Source organism: Durio zibethinus, chromosome 10 (assembly GCF_047325235.1).
Source record: "Durio zibethinus cultivar Kanyao isolate XHJ-2024 chromosome 10, ASM4732523v1, whole genome shotgun sequence".
NCBI classification, from domain to species: domain Eukaryota; kingdom Viridiplantae; phylum Streptophyta; class Magnoliopsida; order Malvales; family Malvaceae; genus Durio; species Durio zibethinus.
This window is the reverse complement of record NC_143171.1, coordinates 28,543,444-28,568,449: the sequence shown is the minus strand read 5'-3', so window position 1 is coordinate 28,568,449 and position 25,006 is coordinate 28,543,444. Positions and strand designations below refer to the sequence as shown.

The 25,006-nt window shown below is 35.7% G+C and overlaps 5 protein-coding genes and 2 non-coding genes across 11 annotated transcripts; 2 read left to right on the top strand and 5 right to left on the bottom strand.

Moving 5' to 3' along the window:
- Positions 1-121: 121 nt before the first annotated feature.
- On the bottom strand, positions 122-4,521 carry LOC111293457 (uncharacterized). Of its 3 annotated transcripts, none has more exons than XM_089767143.1 (4): positions 3,308-4,521; positions 2,946-3,193; positions 2,575-2,794; positions 122-2,504 (listed from the first exon to the last, which is right to left on the bottom strand). In XM_089767143.1, exons 2-4 carry the CDS (start codon positions 3,189-3,191, stop codon positions 1,468-1,470), a joined length of 1,503 nt encoding a protein of 500 aa, XP_089623269.1. In that variant the 5' UTR covers positions 3,192-3,193; positions 3,308-4,521; the 3' UTR covers positions 122-1,467. The 3 variants fall into 3 exon arrangements, with proteins under 3 accessions (XP_089623269.1, XP_089623268.1, XP_089623270.1); XM_089767142.1 differs by having other exon boundaries at positions 2,946-3,264; positions 3,371-4,521; XM_089767144.1 differs by having other exon boundaries at positions 3,371-4,521.
- Positions 4,522-4,671: 150 nt separating this feature from the next.
- LOC111292436 (putative protein S-acyltransferase 7) lies at positions 4,672-8,227 on the bottom strand. Of its 2 annotated transcripts, XM_089767145.1 has the most exons (5): positions 7,839-8,227; positions 7,431-7,613; positions 6,408-6,704; positions 5,583-5,816; positions 4,672-5,467 (listed from the first exon to the last, which is right to left on the bottom strand). In XM_089767145.1, exons 1-5 carry the CDS (start codon positions 7,932-7,934, stop codon positions 4,952-4,954), a joined length of 1,326 nt encoding a protein of 441 aa, XP_089623271.1. In that variant the 5' UTR covers positions 7,935-8,227; the 3' UTR covers positions 4,672-4,951. The 2 variants fall into 2 exon arrangements, with proteins under 2 accessions (XP_089623271.1, XP_022740567.2); XM_022884832.2 differs by lacking the exon at positions 7,431-7,613 and having other exon boundaries at positions 7,839-8,225.
- Positions 8,228-11,591: 3,364 nt separating this feature from the next.
- TRNAQ-UUG (transfer RNA glutamine (anticodon UUG)) lies at positions 11,592-11,663 on the top strand. Its single transcript has one exon. It is a non-coding gene; the product is annotated as a tRNA-Gln (tRNA).
- A 108-nt stretch (positions 11,664-11,771) lies between these two features.
- On the bottom strand, positions 11,772-11,843 carry TRNAE-UUC (transfer RNA glutamic acid (anticodon UUC)). Its single transcript has one exon. It is a non-coding gene; the product is annotated as a tRNA-Glu (tRNA).
- A 376-nt stretch (positions 11,844-12,219) lies between these two features.
- On the bottom strand, positions 12,220-17,760 carry LOC111291965 (serine/threonine-protein kinase PBS1-like). 2 transcript variants are annotated; one of them, XM_022884118.2, is made up of 6 exons: positions 17,577-17,760; positions 16,085-16,187; positions 14,533-14,735; positions 14,246-14,438; positions 13,552-13,943; positions 12,220-12,915 (listed from the first exon to the last, which is right to left on the bottom strand). In XM_022884118.2, the coding sequence occupies exons 2-6, from the start codon at positions 16,182-16,184 to the stop codon at positions 12,532-12,534; spliced, it is 1,272 nt and encodes a 423-aa protein (XP_022739853.2). In that variant the 5' UTR covers positions 16,185-16,187; positions 17,577-17,760; the 3' UTR covers positions 12,220-12,531. The 2 variants fall into 2 exon arrangements, with proteins under 2 accessions (XP_022739853.2, XP_022739852.2); XM_022884117.2 differs by lacking the exon at positions 17,577-17,760 and having other exon boundaries at positions 14,246-14,435; positions 16,085-16,748.
- Positions 17,761-17,889: 129 nt separating this feature from the next.
- Positions 17,890-20,835, bottom strand: LOC111293456 (uncharacterized). The gene is made up of 7 exons (XM_022886186.2): positions 20,423-20,835; positions 19,887-20,049; positions 19,443-19,643; positions 19,119-19,364; positions 18,725-18,872; positions 18,377-18,608; positions 17,890-18,258 (listed from the first exon to the last, which is right to left on the bottom strand). Exons 1-7 carry the CDS (start codon positions 20,763-20,765, stop codon positions 17,924-17,926), a joined length of 1,668 nt encoding a protein of 555 aa, XP_022741921.2. The 5' UTR covers positions 20,766-20,835; the 3' UTR covers positions 17,890-17,923.
- A 1,082-nt stretch (positions 20,836-21,917) lies between these two features.
- Positions 21,918-24,671, top strand: LOC111292655 (exocyst complex component EXO70C2-like). The gene has a single exon (XM_022885141.2). The coding sequence runs from the start codon at positions 22,126-22,128 to the stop codon at positions 24,232-24,234; it is 2,109 nt and encodes a 702-aa protein (XP_022740876.1). The 5' UTR covers positions 21,918-22,125; the 3' UTR covers positions 24,235-24,671.
- The last annotated feature ends 335 nt before the right edge of the window (positions 24,672-25,006 follow it).

Genomic DNA, 25,006 nt, shown 5'->3' with positions numbered 1-25,006 from the left:
TAAAATTTTAATTTTAATTTTTCTCATACAGTAATTTAATTTTATTTATCACCTGAACTTGAATTAAAATTGGGCTTTATCCCTAAAATGTTACAAAATTTAGCAGTCATAGATAGCTCTTTCTTTAGAGGAGTCTTAAATTCAACTTTTAAAATTAGTATACAATATATCAAAAAAGAAACAAAAAGATCTCTTCCTTTAGGGCCTGGATTTTAAGGCCCCAGTCCCAAAGAAAAGATTCTTGGCGTCAACGGAGGGTTTGGTTTTGCAAGCCCAATTATTTGAACATAAAAGTCCAGAAATACTGGAGCGTTCTCTATAGGGTCCAGGATCCAGTCTGTGAAAGCTGATCCCGGTCTACTGCCCTAACTCCTAAGCAATTCGGAGAGATAGTCCAGCCTGGCCACCTGCTTTCAAGATCAGAATGTTGAGAATCCCCCTCCCTCAAACACAACCGGCTGTCAGATATATAAAGCTCCCACCTAATTACTAGAAGCACCAGTGATCCGAGGGCAGTGATGATGCTAATGCATGGTTCCATACTGTTATTCCTACCTTATGTTGCTTGTATCCAACAAACCACCAGGCCACCAGTTCCTTCTGGCTGATCCCAATTGCCTTTAGCTTCACAATTTACATATTACTGAAACCTTAAAGTCAACTGTGAACTGTCCCCCAATGGCCACTGAGGCCAGAGCTTTCATACACGTAGGCAGCAAGAACTAATGAACTATATAGGACCCCAACTACCCTTCTTTTGTGCTTGTTTTTTCCCCCATAGCCTAACGGCTACTTTGGAGTTCAAAACATTTGAAAAAAAAAAATAAATAAATAAATAAAATTGCCCAGCATTACCCCTACCTATATCTACATGGTTACCATTTGCAGGAAGTCTGGTAGTTCTCAAGGTACAAAAAAACTCATTATATGGATAAAAAAGTAAGAAAGAAAGGAACAAACAGAAAAATGAAATACAATAAGATATAATAAAAGTATTAAAAGGAAAATGGTAATAATAAATGAGAGGGAGGAGGATGAGGAAGAGATGCAAGGGAGCATTAATGGTGAGGATAAGGGTATTAAATATTTGCTGAGAGGGTAACTTAATTGCTTGCGCTTATCGCTGCAAATGTCTGTTCCTCGTTAACACTCTGTTGCCCTTCATTGCTAACCCAATCTGCCCCTTCTCTCTCTCTCTCTCTCTCTCTCTCTCTCTCTCTCTCTCTCTCTCTCTCTCTTGCTGCTGTAATTTAATAAATGGCAAGGGTGAAAATTTATAGAAAAATTTTACTCCATGATCTTGCGGACAAAAGAGAATCCATGAAGCAACAAGAAGAAAGGGAAAAAAACCCATGGTTTTACGAAGGCCAAAAAACATATTCAGCGGACAACCCAAGAGATAAAAACATGCAATAAATGCTAACAATTGCTTTAGTAACTTGATATTAGAAAGATTATCTCATTGCTTTACTTCAGTAATTTTAGATTTACCAACTCAGAACTGAGTTGGTCTGAGTTTGGCTGTGACTTGTTGAACAGTACTAAGCTGGTTGATGAGACCTCAGCTGATCCTGTTTGCATGGACATTGAACTAGAAGGAGAAGCAGCAGTATTTAGGATTGTTGCTGAGGGTTCTTTCAGTTGTGATGGGGTTATTTCCTGGGGCCTGTTAAGTGGTGATGGAGCTGCACAAACTGGGATCACTGATCTGATTTTAACTGCTGGGGCAATCCTATTTGCGCTAAACCCTCCAGTGTACATGTTCCGGGCCATTGTAGGCGCCTTGACAGAAGTTGGTGTCATTTGAGATGGATTTGGAGACCCAAAAAGCCTGCTGATAACCTGGCTTGCTTCAGTTCTTCTCGCGCTGTCAAGCATGCAAGTATCGAGTCTCCCAATACTGGATATTGGAACTGGCCTGTATATAGAAGTACTACTAGTACTTGCCCCATAGACATTACTATTTGAAACTAAATAGCTAGAACTTGAACCTTCCTTTTCATTGGACTTGTTGATGACATCTTGTTTGACACCATGCCATTCTTCCTCATCCTTCAAATGTTCTTCCAGTAAAGGAGGCAGTTTCACTTCTGATTTGCCCCTAATTTGTATTGGAATGGGTCTATTAGATGAATAGTTAGATGGAGTGTCTCTAGATGAAGTTGGTTGTAAGATCTTTGAAGCTGTTCTAGGTGGGGGTGGGGGAAGGAGAGATACAATGCTGTTTCGTTTTTGTGTTGAACCATCCAAGGCAGAATCCATTAAGAGATCCACAAGCTTCCACTGTTGATGAAGTACAGAGTTACCAGAGGTGGAAGAAGACGGAGAGCCAATGTCTCTGTTAATCCTGACCACTCTTCTTTTTGCTTGGTTATAATCCCTCCTCCTAAATTTTTTGCTCTCAACTTTTGGCTTGAAGCTTGAGAGGGCACTTGAAACAACTGTCTGATCTTGATCCTCACGATTGTCGGCCTCTTTATTTGTCAATAAATCCAAGTTTGGCACTGTATAACATGTACAATAATAATGCGCTAATATAAAATAATAAATCTAAAATAAGGAATCGAAATTTACTTCTTTTCAAGGCAGACCAAGCTGCAATTGCAGCATTCTTCTCAGCTTGCTTCTTTGTTTTGGCTGGGTCACCCTTGAAATTCATACCGGCAAGTTCCACAGTGCAAGTGAAGATTGGGACATGACCAGGACCTGATCTTACAGTGGTGTAAACAGGCAGGTTAAGCCCAGCTCGATGAGCAGTTTCCTGAAGGAGGTTCTTGTAAATTCCAGTCTCATCCTTCATTGCATTACACAAAAGAAAAGAAAGGAGATGAGACAAATCTAACAGAAGATAAAAGCATGTGCTTTTAATCTCATCTACCATCAAGAAAACTAATGAGAAAAAAGCTAATTAATATAGAAGACCTGTAACATGTAAAGGAACTTACAAGAACTCTTGCAGTGAGAGACCGTGAAGGACCTCTTGCAGACAGGATATTGAGAGCTACCTCTGCAGCAGAGTGCTCAGCCTGTCTCAATGTATGGCAGTAGCTTGGGCTTTCAAAGATCTCACCATTGAAGCTCACAGACGCTTTAAATCTTGGTGCATGATCAGGTCCTTCTCTGATGCAGGTATAAGAAGGGAGGTTAAAACAGCTTCTTTGTGCAAGTTCCTGCAGTTGATTCTTGAACATATCTGCCATGAAAGGAAACCACCCGATATAAAGCAATTAAATCCAGATGAAAATTCATGTCATTCCCATCGACCTAGAAAGCCAAAAAGAGGTTAAAAGGCCAAAGAGAAACCGACCTGATTAAAAAAATGAAGGTAAATGAACTCAACTACTGAAAACTCTTTACTATGGGAACTCACCTACTTCACCCGATTCATCCCTCCAACATTACTATGGGAGTTTTATCTCTCAGGAAAAAAGAAATAGAACTAGAAAGACGGCTAAGTGATAATTGTTGAAAACGAGAATTCATTTCATGTTGAGCTGAAAGCATTAGTCTTGAGTTTTAATTACTACTAGTCTACTACTAAACTGTCTAGCTGTCCTCTAAGCAATTTTTCAAAAAAATAGCCGATAGGAAAACAGTATTGCATGACAGTTTTTAAACCAGAACTTTCCCAACACGACACAGTTTTCTAGCAATGAGTAACCAAAACCAGTTGATAATATTAGGAGAGGTGGCCTGACATTTTAGCCTAGTATTAGGTAAAGTCAATTTACAGAACTCTCCCTGGTTCTTTGATTGTAACAGAACATTGAAAGTCTTGAGATGATATGTATAACACTAACTTGATGCTAGTCCAGGCTATTGTTGACTAGACAGTAACCTCTTTAAATTTGACTTCTAGATATTTAGTAACTGTTACCTGTTTGCTGGATCACCTTAACAAGTGAAGCTTATGTGAGCTTGAGTGAGATTGCATTGCAATGGAACTGCCTCCTTTCTCTTTTCTTTCTTTGGACTTGACAATATATTCAAACTTACATTTATCTGGGCTTTTATGCTAAATCAAGAGCAGTGCTATTATATGTTTAAAAAACCCCCAAAACGCCTTACAAACAAAGAAAATAAAGCAGATCTAAGATGCATTAATTGGCAGCTAAGCTGAGTCTAAAGCAGTATAACCTGGTCCAGATTAGTTCAGTTTATTGTTACCATAATGCAATTGATTAAGGGGTGTTTGTGTTTTTCTATTGGGAACTTGAAAGAGGTGTTGTAATTGGCAGTACAGAAGAACTGTTTCAAGTCATCCAAGTTTTATGGTTTCATAAGTATGGGACACGGCCATTCATGCCGTGTGACACTAGGAGAGTGAAACTAATGACTTTAATTCTGATGTCGGACGTTTCACATGACAAGACAATCTTCGAGTTGAGACTTGGGATTTTATTTCGACTGGTCTTTTAAGCCAGATTTGGCAACTCCATCTCACATGTTTCTCGTTACCACTAGTATTTAGTTACCCAAGTCAAATAGAATTTCGATGGCATATTTGAATCCGGCTTCCAGCTGTTACTTACGTGTTATTTGAGATTGGAAAGAAGCCCAACTCAGAACTTGTCTGACCTGACCAGTATGCTTGTAGACCCAATTTAGTTTATTATACAGTAGCAGCCCATTTGCCATTGGCAACTAAGGAATCAGAAGCAAACATCGAAGTACAGAGAGGTGAAATGAGCACTATAAGACAACTCAATGAATCCACAAGGTCAATGCAAATTAGAAACTAACTAATTTCACAAATACAAAAAACAAAACCGACAAGCTTCACTCTCATACAACAACACACCAGTTCTTCGTCAAAGTACAAGGGCCAAACCAACACTTTCAAACGCCCTGCGAACAACAAATGTCCCCGTAATGCACACGATTGAAGTGGGAAGTTGAGGAACCTTAGCAATGATTTCCATGTTCTACAGTCAATATCACACAGCATTGCTTATGCCTGGCGGTTCTCAGTTGTCAAGCTGCTGCTGCTACTCCCAACAGCTCGATTTGGTTCTCCCACTCTAGCAGCCAAAGCAAGAACCTCGGGAGACATTTCCCAGCTACCACTTTTTCTACCCCAACTCGACCGCCTGGGATGTATGCCAGCACGGTCACCTGTGTCATCTACAGTAATTCTAATATCAGGAGACAATTCTCCTAATTCACCCTCCTTAACATTTACACGGTCACTTGTAATTGGCCCTTCACAATGATCAGTGCCAGGCCCCATATCGCTCCATACAGTCTTCCTACCCATTTCTATGTCATCCACGGCCTTCCCCATATTTGGACTCATAAAACCACCAGGTCTTGTTGGTAACACAGGTTCCCTGGGCACCTTTACCCTGAAGTTGTTCTTGGATAAAGGAATGCTGGAGCAAAATGTCTCCTTGAAGTTCTCAACCACTCCTTTATTATACGGGTTTGCCCGACGGTCATATCGATATCTGAAATTCTCATATGTTGTCTGCATAAACAAGACACACAGCATATTACACCAATCTAACAAATAAACTAATTTAACAATATATTAATGGACTATTTCAAAACATGATTATGATAGAGAAGGATAAGTATCTTACCTGATTTGTACTAATAAGATACAAATGGAAGGCAGTCAAACCACCAACAAACCACATTGAGATGAAAGTGTAAACTATTAAAACAATAGAAGCTGGGGTTTTTATCATGGCTCTCCAAACTGTTGTCTCCTCTGATGCCATGATCCTTCTAATGTAGACCCAACAGAATGCAAAAACATATATACAAAGAAGAGTTGTTGAGAAGACAAACATGAAGAAGAACCGATAATTTCGCTGCAACACAAAACTAAAATAACCATGAGAACCCTAGACAGTTTGAGAAAGAGGAAGTCAGAAAAACATCACATTCACAGCAATTTCAACCACTATTAATCTGAAACTTTTGCAACCACAAACATGTATATGCTAAGCTAAGTTCCTAAATGGATGTGAAAACCATGGTTTAGGCTTTTCTAGCATGCTTATTTGTCACATAATGACTGAACTCAAAAAAACTAGAATGAGTATGTTTCAAGGACTCCCCTCAAGGAGTTTCTCCAAGGTAAATACAAGCATGTTGAACGTTTGTCACTTTGATCTTTCACCATACAATTATGAACTCCACTAGAAGAACTATGGATAGGAACATAACAAAAAAAATTGTCATTATCCTTTTCAATGCTAATTTTGTTATTCAACCTGCAACTACTAATGCTAAAATCTGTAAACAGTACTTAGCATAATGCAGCATAAATATATGAAAATACAGACAAAAAATGGAGGCTCTTGTTTTGATCTTTTCCATTTCCTTTGGATGATAGGAGAGAGGATCCTTCTTTTGATGTTCAAGAATAGGACATAATTCTAACATGAATGATGACATACCAGCCCAATGCATTGCCCAACCCAAGGACAGTGGTGATCAAATCGTTCTACACAGTTATTGCAGATTGAACAATGTGAGCAGCGAGGAGGTCTATAAAGCATGCAAGTATCACAATACTTGATCTTCACAGTGATTCCATTGACGTCCACTTCCTTAATGCGTGGCAATCGTAACTGTGGAGTTTGACCAGACCCAACATCTGCATTCCCATCGAAACCTTCTGGCTCTGGAGGGTGTGCATTGCGCGGAATTATACCAGGATCTCTTCCAGATGTTCGTAGTAGAAGAATTAAATCCTGAAGGAAGACACAACATGTTTATGAGCTTCAATCTCTGTTTAAGAGAAATCACATAGAATTCTGCAAAGCTCAAACAAATGCATGATAAAATCTGTAAAAGCCAGGGGAATTTTTTTTGTTTTGTACACTTAAGACTTCATTTGGATCTTCTGAAACAAGGTAGCCATGTCCATGGCCATCCAGAAAATCAGGCTAAACACTCAAGGCAATTCTGAATGTCATTTGCATTTTGCATCAATAATCCAGGCAATCAAACACTATCAAGACCTCATTGCCTAGGATGAAAGCGCATGGTTTATAAGCCAAGAGATCAGCTGAGCATTTAGGACCCCTTAAGTACAAACCAATAGAAAGAATTGAGATAGCAAATCTTAATTTACTTTTTGTGGTAGAATTCCCTCGTACCATTCATAAATGCACACTTGATCAACACTCTACCCCACTACCATGGGAATTTGCGAATGACAAGGACACCATATAAGCTATAATCCTAAATACTTAAAAATTTGAATATCTAACCGATACAAAAAGGGAGTCTATCAATGATCTTGCAGAATGGTAAATGTCATTATCTAACACTAAATGGAAAAAATCCAGTTCTCCCCTCCTAGAAACCCCATCTCAGTGGAACCATAATATGAATATCAATCATCTTTTCTAACAATTAACAAAAATTTTGAAAGATAACAACTCATTCAAACATGAAATTGTAAAGAGACTCACATAGACGGTGAAGACAACAGCAACAACCATGATTGAAATACCCAAGTGATGAGAAAAGTCATCCATCAATTTCCTAGCAACAAATACACAGAAAATGGACACTGGAGCTACTATAAGTAAAATAGTCAGCCCTAATGACCTTACATCTGGTCCAAATATAAACCTCCCTTGAAATAAAAATATCTGCAAACATAAACAAAAAAAAAACCCATAAATTTAATGTCTTGCAAAATTCATGGATAAAAATGATGTCTTTTTAATTACCACTTGTCAATTAATTTACTTTATAAATATATTTCAAAAAAAATTATTGTATAAATATAAAGGAAATTGGGAAATGAAGGATTTTGAAGTCTTAAAAGGAAATAAGATCCAAATCCCCCACCCCCAAAAAAAGGAAAAACTTACATTGCTGCCTTTCCAAGTTTGGTAAACCCGTAAATCACCCGACCCGCCGCCGGTGGAACCCGGATCCGATCGCTGGGGTGGCGGCACCACATACATCTCTCTCTCTCTCTCTCTCTCTCTCTCTCTCTCTCTCTCTGAGAAAAAGTTAAAAAAATTATATTTTAAAAAATGAGCTTTGAAGAAAAAACGAAGGAGCTTTTAAGTTGAGAAATGGAAGGCCATGGCAGGAGTGAGTAAGAGAGGGGCGAGTTAATAGAGTTCCGGCGAGTCGGGGACGAGTCGCAACAAGCCACGAGGTTTTTCGAAACAAAGTGGAGGGGACGTTGGGTTTTTTGTGGGGTTTCTTTTTTCTTTTCTTTTTTCTTTTATTGAGTTTTTGGATAAACGGAGATTCTTGATTGAGTGCTCTGTATCTAAGCTTTACAGTAAGGAATGTGATGACGTGGAGATTTTTTATTGGCAAGTGACTGAGCTGGACCGGTTGTCGTGGGTGAACCAAAAGTACCAACCTGCGTGATGCGGCCGGCCCCGGTTCGCTTTCTAAATTTACTTAATTGACCTTTGTTAATATTACATCTACTACTTTTTTTTTAATTTTTTGTATAAATAAATAAAATGGAAGCTTGCTAAATTTTGAGATACATAATTTGCATTTATATATATATATATATAAATTCAGATTTTTTTAAGAGACAATAATACGAGAATAAAAAAAGATTATAAGTATTAAAATTAATTTGAGTTTTAAATTTATTAAATATGATCTTTTAAGTATTGTTACATGAACTAATTAAGATCTATTAAATATTTTTTTTAAATATAATTATATAAATTAATTGAATTAAATTTTAAATTTAAATTTCATAATTCTTAAGTCATAAATGACAAACATAATCAAAATAATGCATATAGTAATATCATGAAAGAATATTTCATACTTTCGTCCAAACAATAAGTACTTGTAAAATATGTAAACCATTTCTTTAGTTTAAAGGGCTTGTGTTTCCAACCTTGTGTTAAGATTAAAATTTCTCTCCTTTATTTTTCATATAAAATAAGATATAAGAAATGTGCTAATCACTACATATATATTATAGGTATTTAATGGAGTCGTTCAAGGTTGGTAAAATTAGTTACTCTTGAAGGAAAAATTAGTTGCATATAACCATATAAGTATCATGGTGGTTACTCTTATTTTTCTGCTTTATGTTAAATTCTATATTATGTTATAAATATTTTTAAAATATACCAAATAATATGATTAGGTAAACAATTTAATCAAAAAATTTTATATTAAATTATAAAATAACTTAAGATATGGTTTATAATTTAAATAGAAGATTTTACGTGCAAGCAATAAACTATTATACTCGTAGGAGTTGACTATTTAGATTTTTTAGAAGAGAAATTGATTGCTATTAGCATGAATAGGGATGTAAATGATATATTAGTACTCGCAAGTTATTCAAGTTTAATTCGAAAAAAATTAGAATTCGATTCAATTATTATCGAGTTGAGCTCAAGTTCGAGTAGCTCGACTTATCGATCGAGCTGAATTCAAGTATTCTTATATCCGGCGCGAATAGCTCGCGAGCCTAATCAAACTTTTATATTTAAATATATTTTTATTATTTTAATTAATAAAATATTTCGAATTCGAGTTCGAGCTTGAATATAAATAATCGAACTCTTGTCGAGTATACGAATCGAGTTTATTTTTACATTTTAATCGAGCTTAATCGAGCAAGCTCAAATAGCTCAAATTTGATCACAAAATCAAACTCAAGCTTAAAAATAAAATTCGATCGAATTAAAACCGAATATCAAATCACGAGTTATGAGTCGAACTCGAACTTCTCACTGTATCGATTCGACTCAACTCGATTATACCCTTAAACATGAAGTCAATTGACAAACAAAAACTAAATATAATAATTATATAAATTAGCAGTCAATTGTCAACTTTGAGCAATCGATTGTTATGACTTAAAATTAGATTAGTTGATTCCTAAACCTAGAAGAATCAATTGCTATTGATTAAAAATCTTCTGAAAATTGAGTTAGGATATGGTAGTCAACTATTATTAAAGAAATATCGACAGTTTTGATGAATAAATCATTTTGAAAAAATGACAGAAGTTGACTGGTAGATAAGCAATTGACTCTTTACGTAGCGAATACATTTTATAAATTAAAAGGAGCTTACTACTTTAAGGATGAGTCGACTATCCTACTTCAGATAACATTTTAAAAATTAAAATTATAGAAGGACAATCAAATCTACTGTTTTATATGAAAAAGTTATAATTTTAAAAAACATGAAAAATGATTTATTTTAGTACGAAAAATTTTATTAATTTAATAAATCAATTTATCATTAATTATTTAAAAGAATATCTTTATAATCAAAGTAAGAAATTTTTGAATGAAACAACACAATTAAAAACTTATAATTTTAAGATTCAATCTCTATAAATAGATATTATTATGGGTTCATATGACATATTCATAATTTCATTTTTTTTTCTCTCTTTTCTTCCATTCTATAATAAATAAAAGGCTTATTTCTTTAGTATTGTTTGTTGCAAAAAAATCTTGTTGAAGGTAAGATATTTTCTTTCAATGGTTTAATTTTACTTGTGCAAAATGATTCAAACACATGCTTTATTGTATTTTAGAGACATTTCGAGTCAATCTTTTTTACATACCATCATTGGTAAAGATAATATAAACTTTAAAGACAGAAGCAATTAGCAAAACATCTTAAAATCATTTGGTTTTACTCAAAGTATAAAAAAGAAAGCTACTAAAAGATCACCAAGTTCAATAATAAGGTTTGATTTGTTTTGTAATTCTTAAAGCCTTGTAATCTTTCTAACATGTTATTTAAATTTTATTTTTATTTTTATTCTCTATGGTTGTTGGATCTTTTAAATGGCCTTAGCTACTACTATTTCAAACTTACTATATGATGTCATTAAATTTGGAAGAACAACCAACAAAAACTAGTACTAAAAAAAGTAGTAAAGCATTAATTTTATACACTTTCAACCATTTATTCAAAATTATAAGCAATAAATTCATGAACAAACTAAGCTTGAAACCATTGTAGTAGAAATAATTATGCTTTCAACTAGTATATTACCGTATAGTATAAGTAGGTCAATAATCCAATATTTAATAAATTCATGCAACAACCATGATTGCACCTTCCCCTCGGAATTCATAGCCATGATGTAAGGGCAAAGGTGACTGAAAAATGAATACAAAAGTGAACATGGGAATTTGCAAAAGTCAAGTGGGCATTTAGCTACCATTTGATCAACTTTAACCTCGTGTTTCCGATAATTAATCCAAACATCTTAATCATATTTTAAAATGGTAATTAAATTTAAAATAGAAAAATGAAAACAAATCAGTGGTGTTGAATAAAGATCTTCATGCAAAGATCACGTCGATCATTCACTTGCTTCTTCCCCAAATTTAAATGGTTCAATCACTTGAACCAATTTTTTTGAAGCTTGATTTTCTTGGGCGTAAAAAGAGTACATGCAAATGCAATGAGAATGTTCTGTACAGAAATTATAAGTTTAAAAGAAGTTAAAAATGGGATTAGAATAGAGAAAGCAAAAGCGAACTCAACTTTAGTTAAATTTATTGAAAAATAATAAGAGGTTGATGGAACTCATGGGTCAAGCATAATAAAAGTACTCCGTTTGATTTTCAGTTCATAAAATCTTTTTAACCAAAAATGGTTCCATGGTGTAGTGGTTAGCACTCTGGACTTTGAATCCAGCGACCTGGGTTCGACTCCCGGTGGGACCTTTTTTCATTTTGGAAAGTGGAAACAACCGAGTCGGGTCTCTGGGGTGAAAGCCAGACAGCACTTTGATGAAAAATATTTAAGTAAAAATTTAGATGAAAAACACATTATTCCGTTGCCGGGAATCGAACCCGGGTCTCCTGGGTGAAAGCCAGATATCCTAACCGCTGGACGACAACGGAAAGTTATGATTTCATCTGAAATAAATTAATTTATATGTTAATAATTACACTCGTATCTGCTAATTGTAAATTTCTATTTCAGTTGTCATTTCATTACTCTTAATCTCCAGCACATGAACTAAAAATACGTTATGCTTAACTACATTAACATGGGTTAATGGAATTGAGATTTCAGAATCGACAGACTTCTTAAGAACAGGATTGGATGTTTCACTTATATAAGTTAAGAATCATGGAAGTTGTCGAGTCAACAAGGGATTTACCATTACATTAGGGACAATGCAAACCCATCTCCATATGGTTACTTTATGTTGTATTCTAACCTCTAAGAATTCAAGAAAACAACAGCATGTAGTTCAAATTTAAGCTTCTAATGTTGATCCTTCTTGCACAATTCCATTAAGATTTGTGGATGATCAATTGCAAAAGCAGCCAATGATGTCAATTTCTCTGCCATGCTAGAGCAATTTAACTCTTCCACAGTCCATTGATAGCAGCTGCTCCAAGAATTTCTTCAACTAGAGGAAAAATTATAAAAGAAATGCTAAACTATTCACTATTGTTTCAAAGGAAAATAAATAAGAGTATACTTTTCTGGAAACCATTGCTGTTTAAACTAAATATACAATCTTCCCTGTTAGCAACTTTCTGTATTTCTAGAAGTTCAAAATGATCAATTTCTGAATTTTTATCTGTTTGATCCATTAGAAGCATTTTCTGCAATCTGTCGTCTTTTTTCTCTCCAACTCTCTCCCCACATCTTGGCCTCAGCAACAGCTCGCTCTCTGTCAAAATCTCTGTCTAACATCCTGGTTGTTTCCTTTGGAGACTCGTTGAACTCAGGCCCTTTGACACTAACCCTCTTAGCTTCATTTGGGTTATATGGATGGGAAGTCAAATAATTGAGAGCAAGCACTACATCACCAATAGAGGGCCTGGAATTAGCATTTTCTTGGATGCACATGAAGGCCACCTCTAGAGCCTTCTTCAAGGTAGATTTGGAAAAGTGACCTTTCAGCAGTGGATCTGCTAAGCTCAAAATGTTCATTCCATCTTTCAACATGGGGCGAGCCTATAAACAATTTATAAACATAGATATATTGATAGGTCAGATAACACAAGGCTGGAAAGTATCTTTAACAAGGAGAAACAAATTAATAAAACTGAATTCTAGGATCATTACCAAATTGAAATTCAAAATGCATGGAATCTTCAGCATGAGGACTACAGAAGTTGCATATATGCCATGTGTTATCACTTGAACACTTCAAATGAAAATATTGTGCAGTGTTCAAGTTTATATCTAATTGCATTTATGTAATTACTGTTCAACAACCAAGACTCATTTAGAATCACATATTCAGCAAAAACTATCATCATGTTCAAGTCAGGGTGCTATGCAGGGAAAAAAAAATCTTGTGAGCCCCAGCAAATCAAAAAGCAACTGAATACAGTGACCATGAAATCAGATCAGTACTTAGAGTAGAGCAATAACTAAAGTTGTATATCAGTTAGTTATTAATCTTTAATGAGAATACTAAAGAAAACTTACTAAAAGATGGCTTTCCTAGACCATGTGTAGTGAAGTTTATGCCAACTTTACTAATAAAGCTTTGAATGAACAAGTATAAATGACAATTCCTTGAGAAGCAATTATGAAGTGAAACAGTTTCATCCAAATGGCAATCTAGATTATGTGAAGTATTACCCAATCAACAAGGAATCGTTCTTCACGAGCATGCCTATCATCAAGAGCTTTACGTCCAGTTATCAGCTCCAATAGGACTACCCCAAAACTAAAGATGTCAGACTTCATAGTCAATTTTCCACTAGTGAGGTACTCAGGGGCACAGTAACCATGGGTTCCCATGATCCTGGTGGAAACATGTGATTTATCTCCGCTTGGACCAAATTTTGCAAGCCCAAAATCGGAGAGTTTCGGGTTGAAGTCCTCACCTAATAGTATGTTAGATGATTTTAAATCTCTGTATATAACAGGAGGATTGGCTTCACAGTGAAGATACTCCAGGCCGTTAGCTGCACCAGCAGCTATTGTCATTCTTGTATTCCAGTCCAAAGGTTTCTGATCAGGACTAAGATCTGCAAAAACCATTGCTTATCCATTTAAGCAACTGAAAAGATGCAGAAACAAGAGCATCATTTGTAGGATAAGAAACTGAAAAAGGTTTATGAAAAGATGCAGAAACATAGTCAGAATATTAACCGTCAATAAACTAGCGCATGACTAGTAGGAAAAGAAACTAAAAAGGGGTTTTGAAGCTGTTATAGCGAGTGAGGAGTTTCTTTGAGATTCATTCTGGTGGTCTAGATAGAATCAGTGAAATGATTTCTAACAAATGAATTGTATGACGAGATTAAAGGAAAATGCATGACAATATTACAATGAAGGTGATCTTCCAAGGATCCCTGCTGCATGTACTCGTAGACAAGAAGGCGCTGATCCCCTTCAGCACAGTAACCAATCAAATTGACAAGATTAGGGTGACGCAAAAGAGAAAGCATGAGAGCCTCCACAAGGAACTCCTTTTCCCCCTGGAGCCCAGTCTTATCAAGTTGCTTAACAGCTACAACCTGCTAAAAACCATAACAAATGTGACTAAGAAGGAAACTGGGAGATAGGGGGAAAAATGTTCCAGGCAGGGAATTGGACAGGCACAGAAGTATGTACCTGACCATTACTTTCTAATTGCCCTTTATAAACAGCACCAAATCCACCTTGCCCAATCAATGATTCTTTCCTAAAATTTTTTGTTGCAATTGCCAGTTGTTGATAGGAAAAAGTCTGAGTCCTATTACCATCAGGCTCATCTTTTAGAGCTGATGATTCCTGTCTTGAGCATGCACTGCTTTTTGATCCTACTGAACCAACTCCTGGTTTTGTTCAGGCAAAGTTAGATGGTCAGCATAAACTGTATGATGCGACTTTGATTAACATGTAAATTTCAGAGACCTTTAAAGTTCAAAATTATACAGGTGTATAAAAAGTGTGCTAAATAAACATGTTTATGGATCCAAGCTGCTTGGATGGGATGTAATAGCATAGTTAGATGGCCAGCATAAAATGTATCTTGCCACTTTGGTTAACATGTAAATTTCAGAGATCTTTAAAATTCAAAGTTATTTAGCTGTGTAGAAGTTTGCTAAATAAACATATTTTTGCCTCTTTGGATCCAAACTGCTTGGCTGGGATGTAGTAGCCCAGCTCTCTGAAGTTAAGCCAACTTTTGGAATCTTATTAACCAGTTTCCTAAACATTTTAAATTAGTTTGGTTTGTCCAGGAAAGGAAACGAAGTAAAAAGAAAAGCAGCAGTGAAAAACTTACAAGTTACTGACTCAATCAAGATATAGAATAGGCAAAAGCCAAGTCAAAATCAACTTAAATTCATATGATCTCAACAATAAATCACATCTATCTTTGCACAAAGCCAAACTTTATCCTAACTAAACCTTAAATCCTAAACCCTTCTATTACTTCGGCTAATCGACTGCCCAAGTGTGCTTCAATTCCATGAAAAACCTAGTTAGTTAAGTTCAATAGCAGTTCCAAAAAGAATTAACTCTCTAATGCCATCTTGACTGAAAAGCAATCATGAGTGTCAATTACCAAACAGTATCACCATAACATAGCTGATAAAACCCAACACTATTACCAGATATTTAGCAGCCATGGTTTCTGTAATAGTAGAATTAGGATGAAAAGCTCATTCTGCTTCCTACTCAGTTGACTGAGAGGTAAAGATTGAATGTATAAACTCAAAAGCTCATTTCTTGCATAAGCTGTTAGTTCCTTAATGCTTTAACATTATTTTACTCATGTAACACATTCAAAAGGACAGCTTTCGTAACAGAAATTAAGAAACTAAAAGATTCTAAATTGAATAAGATAAGTAAGGCCAAAAAGATATATATATATATATATATATATATATGAATAAAAAAATCCCAATTACAAGAAAATGAGAAAAAGCAATATTCACACTCCCAATGCCAAGCACATTATCTTAACATTGTATTCCCAAAATCTTGATAAGAATAAACTGAAAAAACTCTTCTATAAGCAGACAAATGGATTAAGTGATCTTAACTGCCTAACAAATCATATGAAATCAAGAACAAGACAAAGATATATAAACTGAAAATCAACAAGACTGAGGCATATATCAAACAAAGAATGCAACAAAAAAACACAGAAAAAAACAATTGCATGAAAGAAACTGACCAGAAGATAATTGAGGCTTGCATTTCCTGCTAAGTTCTTTCTTCTCACCACTCTTCAGCTTCTTCTCTTTCCCCCAACCAAAACAAGGGCAATAACCCATTTGCTGATCAATCAAAATCCAATTAAACCAAAATTTTTTTTTCTTTCTGGTGAAAAAGCATCAAAATTCTAAAACAGAAAACTTCACTGGACAAAAAGAGTTACAAAAGTGATCTGGGTTTTTGCCTTCCTCGATGATTTCACGAAAACAAGAATCAAAACGCTTTCTATACGTATGAGAATAAAGAGCGTTAAAAAGAAAAAAAACGATTCCCAAGAAACATGCAAGGCTCTGGTAAAAAACTAACACGTTTCTTCTTTTTTTTTTTAAGTAAAAATAGAATCTTAAATTTTGTCTCCAAGTCTTTCCAAAATACGTCAATTTAGAATGATGATGTGGTAAACTTATTACTTATGAAATAATTAAAAAATTACACCATCTTATGAGATGGATTTAAAGTATGAAAATAAAAATTTGTAACTGGGATTGGGATTGGAATCACGAATTTAAATTGTAAAATCCATTTCATAAGAATTGCACCATAATAATCAACCCACTAGTTTTTTCAGATAACTTCTTTATTTTACTTGTTTTTCCGCTTCTTTGATTAAGAACAGTCATACAGACACCATAATCTATAGTTATTCTTTTCCTATGGCGTGTTTTGGGGTTTATGGTATTTGATTGGACGTGGATAAAACACGCTAATAATTCTTTTTTATTGGCTTTTGGCCTTTCCCTTGCCAAATTCATTCACATGCCTTAGTTCTTAAGTTTGAACCAAAACAAGTAGTAAATTTTTATTTGGAAAATGGGATCTCCTATTACTAATAATAATAATAATAATAATAAAGGTTGAAGTGTCGGTAGTCTTGGCCAGGCTATCAAGCTTTGTCTGTTACAAAAAGGAAATCATCATTCATCACTTTAAACTAAACAGAACAGTTTGAAACAAAAGGAATTTACCCAAAAGCCAAGAGTGGGACAGAAACATAGGGACCCAATGCTTCTGTTCTTCACTTTGAAGTCTTGAAATTTCATCCCTCTAATGACATTGCCGACTTGCAAAAAGACAAAGTAAAGGAAAAAAGGGGCGAAGATTTGCATATGAAAGAGCCCATTTCACAATGCTCTCCCAAGTAGTATCTACTTATGCATGACATTAATATCTAATACTAATAATTGAAGATTCGCTTTCAACTGTCACCTTAATTTGTTACTGTTCAAATATAGAAAGGAAAATCCAGCTTTTATTATCTTAATAAAGAGGGAAGATTTACATAATCAAACCAACTAGAACGATTATTTCTAAGAAAAATTCCCTTTGAAGCAAAGGACTTGATCACATCAAAATTTTCAGAAACAAGAAGAAAACTGATTAGGATTTAAATAAGAAAATCAAAATAATAAAGATTGAAAAATAGAGGAGGAAGAAGAAGAGAAGAATATTACCTCTATTGGAATTTGGAACCCCTGCTCATAAGACTTCTAGTCCTGGGAGGCGTTACCCTATGAAAAGGGAAAGATGTGCTTTCAACTTTGAACTTTGAAGGGGGCCAAGCCAATTTGTGTTTTAAAACCGTCAATATGAATAAATATTTCCTTTCCTTTTAGAACAAGCTGAGATTTGATTCCTAGATGCGTTTAGGGAAAGATTTCCTCTTTTTTTTCCTTTCCATTTTTTTTAACATGTTGCAAGGGAAAAGAAAAGCAGAGTTGGAGACACATGAAGGCATGATGTGAATGAATAACACTACTAGAAAAATGCAAACAAAGAATTGCAGCTTCATTGATTACATCTATATGTATAAAACAGTTTTCACAATATTTTTCCTGGAACTACAAAAAGAATGAAGCTGATTTTCATCTGTTGTTCCAAAGCCTGAGAGTTGGACACCATATTGTGCCAACCTATGAATATCACGCTGAATGGGAGATTGCCAGAGGCCCTCCCACCAAGCTGGGGGAATAAGTGGTGTGAGAGCACACTGATTCGGCTGCCCCCGACAGCTCAATGGCCCTGCAAATCGGTTCCATACATGTCCCCAACCCACCTGAAGCTTCAAACCTTCTGCCAATAAATTACCCTGGAAGCTGCTTAGGAAATAAAAACTTGAAGATGTAGAATTTTCCCCTGAAAAGATCAAGCAGCTATAAGACACTGCATCATCAATGAGTGGAAGGGTGATCCAGCTAAATAAGCAGTAAAAAGCAACGAGCCAGGATCCCAGGAATGAAGGAAGCATTGTTACCTATACCATTTGCTGCAGCTAGTGCAGCAATTAACTGAGCATATGTAGTTCCAACACGTCTGTGAGCCCCAGAAACAACTGCATGCTTTGCACGAGATGCAAGAAAGAAGTCCACAAAAGCAACCCATCTGGGTGCTGGGCCCCAATCTTTCACTCTAAAATCCGAATTCGCTGATGGTTTAATATCATGAGAAACATTACCTCTGAAAAGTTCATAATCAAAATGAAGAACCTGAGAAAAAAGTGTAACTAGATCAGTATCTCTTATAATTAATGAATGAAGCTTATTTATCACTTGTGTTGAATTTTTTTTTTTTTGGGAGGGAATGGAGGATTCCAAGTTATTACCTCAGCAAATTCACTTATATTTGGTGTAATGCTTTTCACAAAAGAGGGGTTATCAGAAATTACAACCACCCTTGGTCTTGACTCTTGCTGTAAGTTGCGTGTTGCTCTTGTGAGGCAGTTCAATGCAGCCTGCGCAGCTCTCACCGACCTGAAACATGGAACAAAGAACCAGCATCACTAATCAGTTTATATACCCACATGATACTTGAATTATACTCTTCAAGATTGTCAAGTGTGTTTCTAAAGCACATGAGATTTAGATATTATCATTTGTGTAAGAATTTGAAGTTTTAAATTTCAGTCATTTTAAAACCTTTTAATAATTTTCAATTAGTCTGAAAAAGATTGACAGCCAATGCATATGACAAATACAGTAATTGTTTTTCTCCAATACCTATTCATAAGCATCCGCATGTGCAATGTAATATCAGGGTCCCTACCACCACCAAGAACCCAATTGACTGCTTCCTCAACATCTCTTGAAGGAGAAATGAGAATTCTCATTAGTTCTCCAAATACATTAGGGCACGAATGAAGAGATTCTGGCTTTCCAAATAACTCAGAAGCAGCATTCCTCATATCGGGATGTATGTTCTTCAAGAAAAATTGAGCTCCTACAGCATCTGTCGTACCTTGATACCTGAAGCATTATTGCAAGGAATGATGCAATGGAGACAAAAAATCTAGGACAATTTATACCAACAAGGTTCACACTTACCATATGATAGGTTGGCGCCAGTTCCTCCAATTGCCACAGAGGGCATTTGTTTTTGCCGGCTTCTCAAAATCATCAGTCCTCATTACCAGATGCCTACCATACGTTTTTACACAGCCATTTTGCCTCCATAGATGCTTCACTTCCCTTAAGGTAAAGGTGAGATTGGAATACAAAATGTAATTCCCAAAAGGATATTTACCCCTGAACAAAGAAAAGTGAAAATATAAATGAACACAAGAAAAGGATAAGCATAACTGCAATGACATATGAAATCATTAAGACATTTGCCAAGACACTACTATGCTTTCCCAGTTAGTCCCAAAGGAAAATGCAAATAAAATGAAGTCGCTTTTCAGCCATTTACCCTTGTAATCTTTAAACCATTTATACAAATTAAGAACATTTAAATACAAAAAAGAAAGGATTGAGAAAGAACCAATGTGCCTGGTTTGGCCAATGATCAGCGACCGGTTTAACATTATGCTTAATGCTGCACCAGTTAATATCTTATACATTTCATTTCCAAAACCTGCTTCGGATGCTTTCCCTATCACAAACCCATGTCTACAGAACTGCTCTGGAGGAAGCTTACGAATTCTTGGAGCTCCTGAAATTACAAATTTTAGATGTAATTTTCCTCATAGTATTGTTAAAACAGACCAAATTTTCCACAAGCCACTTTCAAAAAAAAAAAAGAATTAATCTTATATATAATTATAAAAGAAATTTCCAAATCAAAATTTCATGAAAATGGGAACTAAAATTCTTCATAGTCTAATGTATAGTTTCCAAAGGCGACAAATTTTAACCTCAAGAAATGAACTTTGATTTTTTTTTTTTTTTTAAGTTTCTGTCTTAGATTATTCTAACACACAATGCCAAAACAAATAAACTTTCAACTTATTTCTCCAACAATAAATGAAAAGGAAACTTTTTTAATTTTATAAATACTAATTCTAAAGAAATCGAAAACTAATTACCATTTATAGAAAAGTGACGTTGAATAATCCTTCGAACTCTAAGATTCTCCTTCAAGATTCTTCCTTTAAAAACCTTCCCCATTTCCTCCACCGTCGCGCAGCTCTTCGCCGGAGCTATATTCGGCGCCTCCGCCGAAGACAAAAAGCCGTCTCTTTTAAGCTCCTGGAACTGCAGCTGGGCAGGAAAATCCAGCATTGTCCCATCCGCCGTCGTCGACATCGGTGGTGCATCGACAGATCTTAGAGTTAGCAGCATCAGCCAGCTTATGAAAGTAAAAGCCGCGCAGAGAATGAGAAACCAACGCAACAAAGCACGCTTCCTCCTCGAACCGCCATACCTCATGTTCTGTTTTCGTTTGTTTTTTTGGAATTTTGATTTGTCATTCGAGTTTCAACGTGAAGTGAAGCTTTGTTTTGATTTCGTCTGTTTTTAGTATTTTTAATTATTTAAGACCTTTTTTTTTTTTTTTTTCTGAGATGGAGCGACAGCCATGTGAGCTGCCACGTAAGTTACATTGACTTTGTTATTTGTGATTTAATATCGTCCTTTTTAGATTAGTTGGTAATTTACGAGTAAAACTTGACACAAATTAAGGTTATTAATCAATCAATCAATCATCATCCATGCCACAATGTCTAGAGCTTCAGCTTTTGATCTATTCCTCCCCTAGGCAGAAGTAACTACTTCGAAGAAATAGGAAGTAGATAGATTGCTAAATTTTGAAGTTAGAATATGATATGTTTTATTGATAATTAAAGATCGATAGTTGAAAGTTGTGTATTTAATATAACTTCATCAAATAATTATCATTTAAACTCACTTAAAAATCTTTACGTTGAGAATGATTATTTTTGTAAATTGAACTTTGGTTAACTATGATAAAGTTGGTGAAACTAAAACACTAGGAATTTGGATAAGTGAAATTAATTATTCAAGCTCTAATGTAGTTGATCGTCAGCCTCAGGCTCAGCCGCAGAAGGAATCCGATCCTTCTTTACTGATCTTCAGCTCCACGGGTGTTGATCAATGTGAAAGTCTCGACCTGTTGAAACCTTAACACTAATCATACTCCATAACCTTTAACTGTTTCAAAGCAAACTGTTCTGTACTAATTTTTTGTCACAAAGACAGAGGATTGCGGTTGAAACAAACCTGTTTCTTCTTGTATCATGGGACTCACCATCATCGAATCAAAGTTAAATTGAAGCCACATTAACCAAATAAAATAATCAATTGAAGAAACCCATACAGTCGTTGATTTCAATGATTTTATTCATGTATTATTATATAATATACATTCAAGTTATTTTGGTTCATGTTCGTGTAATCTAATAGGATAGGATACCAAATTATACAAAACCGATAAAGCAGGCGAAAAGAGATCGTGGGAAGCACCAAATGGTTGCTAATAGCAGGTCAATGGTCATCGCTCCTAAAAACAGATAAAACGCCAAACCAACACAACTCTCTCCCAATCATATGATCCCAAAAGAATTTCCTGTCCGTGCATTTTCTCCACCCGCGACCATTTCAATTTCGATTCATCAAAGAAAACAAAAAACTCGAACACAATTGCAAAAGGACACCAATAATTCTCCTCCATCTTCCCATCTTTCTCTATCTAATTTTCTTCAAACCTTCATTTTTTTTGTTTCCTTTCCTGTAACATTTTCTTTTTCTTCTTTTTCCTAAAAGCTTAGCCATGGAAAAGAATCATCAGCCTGAAAAATCTTTAAGTTTTAACAAAGGAGACGACGATGACAAGAACTTCGACGCCGATAAGACACTTGTCATCGACGCCGATAAGACATTGCCTGTGACGGAGTCACCAAAGTGTTCTAATGAAGAAAAGTCAGCTGCAGCTGAGATAACCGAGGTAGAGATGGAGAACCCAGAGGAAATGGAGACTGGACAAACTGAAATTGAAGAGCCTGAAGAGAAAGAAGAAGGAGGGGAACAAGGAGAACCTGCTCCTCCACCTGAAATCGAATATACCCTGGAAACAGCATCGGATGATGTTGAACATTTCTTGTCAAATCTCTCCACCCCAAAGGAGGAGGAGGTTGAGGCAGGATTAGAGATTCCAGAGTTTGTTGAGAAGTATTTGGATCTTGTTGAAAAGAAAATATTTGAGCATGAATTGCCTGATACAAAAGTGAAGGGGAGTCAGCTTCCTGAGGATGATGCGTCTTTTTTTAAAGCTGTGGAGCAGATATCAAAGCTGTATAAAAATCTATCCGCAGTCTTCAAATTGGATTCCAACCAGGGTCCGCTGATCAACCGCATTGGTAGGATTCAACAGCGAGCTATGTCTTATTTGGAGGATGAATTCAGGTCTCTCCTGGAAGAGTACTCAAGAATCGTGGAACCTGACCAGAAACAAGAGGTTGCAGATCAACCTGATCAAGATCAATCCGCTGAATCAAATGACGAATCCAACTTTCCAGGGTATTCTCAGGAAGTTTTGGCCAACTTGAATAAAATTGCTAAGGAGATGATCTCAGGAGGACATGAATCTGAATGCTGTGAGGTTTACATGATTACTAGGAGCAATGTAAATGAGGAGACCTTGAACAAGCTAGGATTCGAGAAGATTAGTATTGACGAGGTTCAGAAGATGCAATGGGAAGCATTGGAAAGGGAGATCCCTCCATGGATCAAGGCCTTCAAACAATGTGCCAGTGTGTACTTCCCTGGCGAGCGCAAACTCGCTGAAACAATCTTCTCCGATTATCCTTCCTTATCTGACAGCCTCTTTAGTAACCTTATACGTGGTGTGTTTATTCAACTTCTCAATTTCGCTGAAGCTGTTGCCATTAGCAAGCGTTCCACGGAGAAACTCTTCAAATTTCTTGACATATACGAGACTCTGCGTGATAATCTTTTGGCTATTGATAGTGTGTTTCCTGAAGAGTGCGCCAAAGAGCTCAGGGCAGAAACAACGACGGCTCGTTGTAGGATTGGCGAGACTGCGATTTGCATTTTTTGTGATCTTGAGAATTCAATCAAGTCTGATACAGGGAAAACGCCAGTTCCTGGTGGGGCCGTTCACCCTTTGACTCGCTACACAATGAATTATCTCAAGTATGCATGTGATGAGTATAAGGATACGTTAGAGCAAGTTTTCAAGGAGCATTCCAAGATTGAAAGAGCTGATTCAACAAGCAGGCCCCGGGATTACGAAGGGGACTCACAAAACTACAACAATGATGAAGAAAATCACTCCCCTTTTTCAGGGCAGTTGATGAGAATCATGGATTTGTTGGATTCGATTCTGGAGACAAAATCCAAGCTTTACAAGGACATTGCTTTGAGCTGCATTTTCATGATGAACAATGGACGTTACATGTTGCAGAAGATCAAAGGATCAAAGGAGATCCATCAAACGATGGGGGATACCTGGTACCGTAAGAGATCATCTGATCTTAGAAACTACCATCAGACTTATAAGAGAGAGACCTGGATGAAGCTTTTGGGTTGTTTAAACCTTGAGGGACTGAATGTGAATGGGAAGGTGGTGAAACCAGTGCTGAAAGAGAGGTTCAAGAGCTTTAATGCCATGTTTGAAGAAATCCACAAGACTCAAAGCTCGTGGGTGGTGTGCGATAAGCAGCTGCAATCAGAGCTAAGGGTTTCGGTATCAGCAATTGTGATACCAGCCTATAGATCATTCTTGGGAAGGTTCTCTGGATACTTGGATCCTGGAAGACAAACAGAGAAGTACATAAAGTTCCAGCCTGAGGATATAGAGACTTACATTGATGAACTGTTTGATGGAAACCCTGCTTCCATGGCAAGGAGGAAGACATAATTGAGCAATTGAAAGAAAAGAAAATCCAGCCCTTATTGTATGAAGAAAAACGAACATTAAGGCGGTGAGGATTGGGTGGTTTTTTCTCTAGAGGGCAAAGCTGCTTCGATCGTTTCAATTCGATGCGCCATTATAGTAAAGAAACAAGCACTTTGATAATTAGCAGGTATAGAAATATTTTGCTTTGTTCTTCCAGAATCTGTGAAGCTGCCGTATTTAATTCCAAGGCACGGACCTTTTGAATTTATTTTTGTTTTGTTCTTGCAATTTTTCTCCCCTTAAGTATTGTATGAAGAGCATGTGATTTTGGTCAGTAATTGGCTAACAAAGTATACCATTTCCGTAGCTTCAAATGCTTCTTAATTTTCTTTTATTATTTCTTTTTAAGGTGGAGAGTCCGCATGGATTGGAAGTTTCCTTGTTGAAATCAACAATTCACCGAGTATAAATTAATTATGTCATCTTTGATGAGAAATTAATATGTATACATAAAACTCATGCACAAAATAATAAATTCAAATCATGAATAAAAATATATAAATATATTTGTTGCGATTTAATTTAAAATTAATTTATTTCAAGCTCAATCCACTAATAAATAAATTTTTATAATCATGAGATTTTTAAAATGAAAAAAATCACCAAAAATCTCATTATTCAAAAATTAATTTAAAATTCAAATACACATTTTAATAACTTACTTATTTAATTATTTATTTGATATTTAACTATCTGAAATTATTAAATTAAAATCAAAATATTTTATTTATAA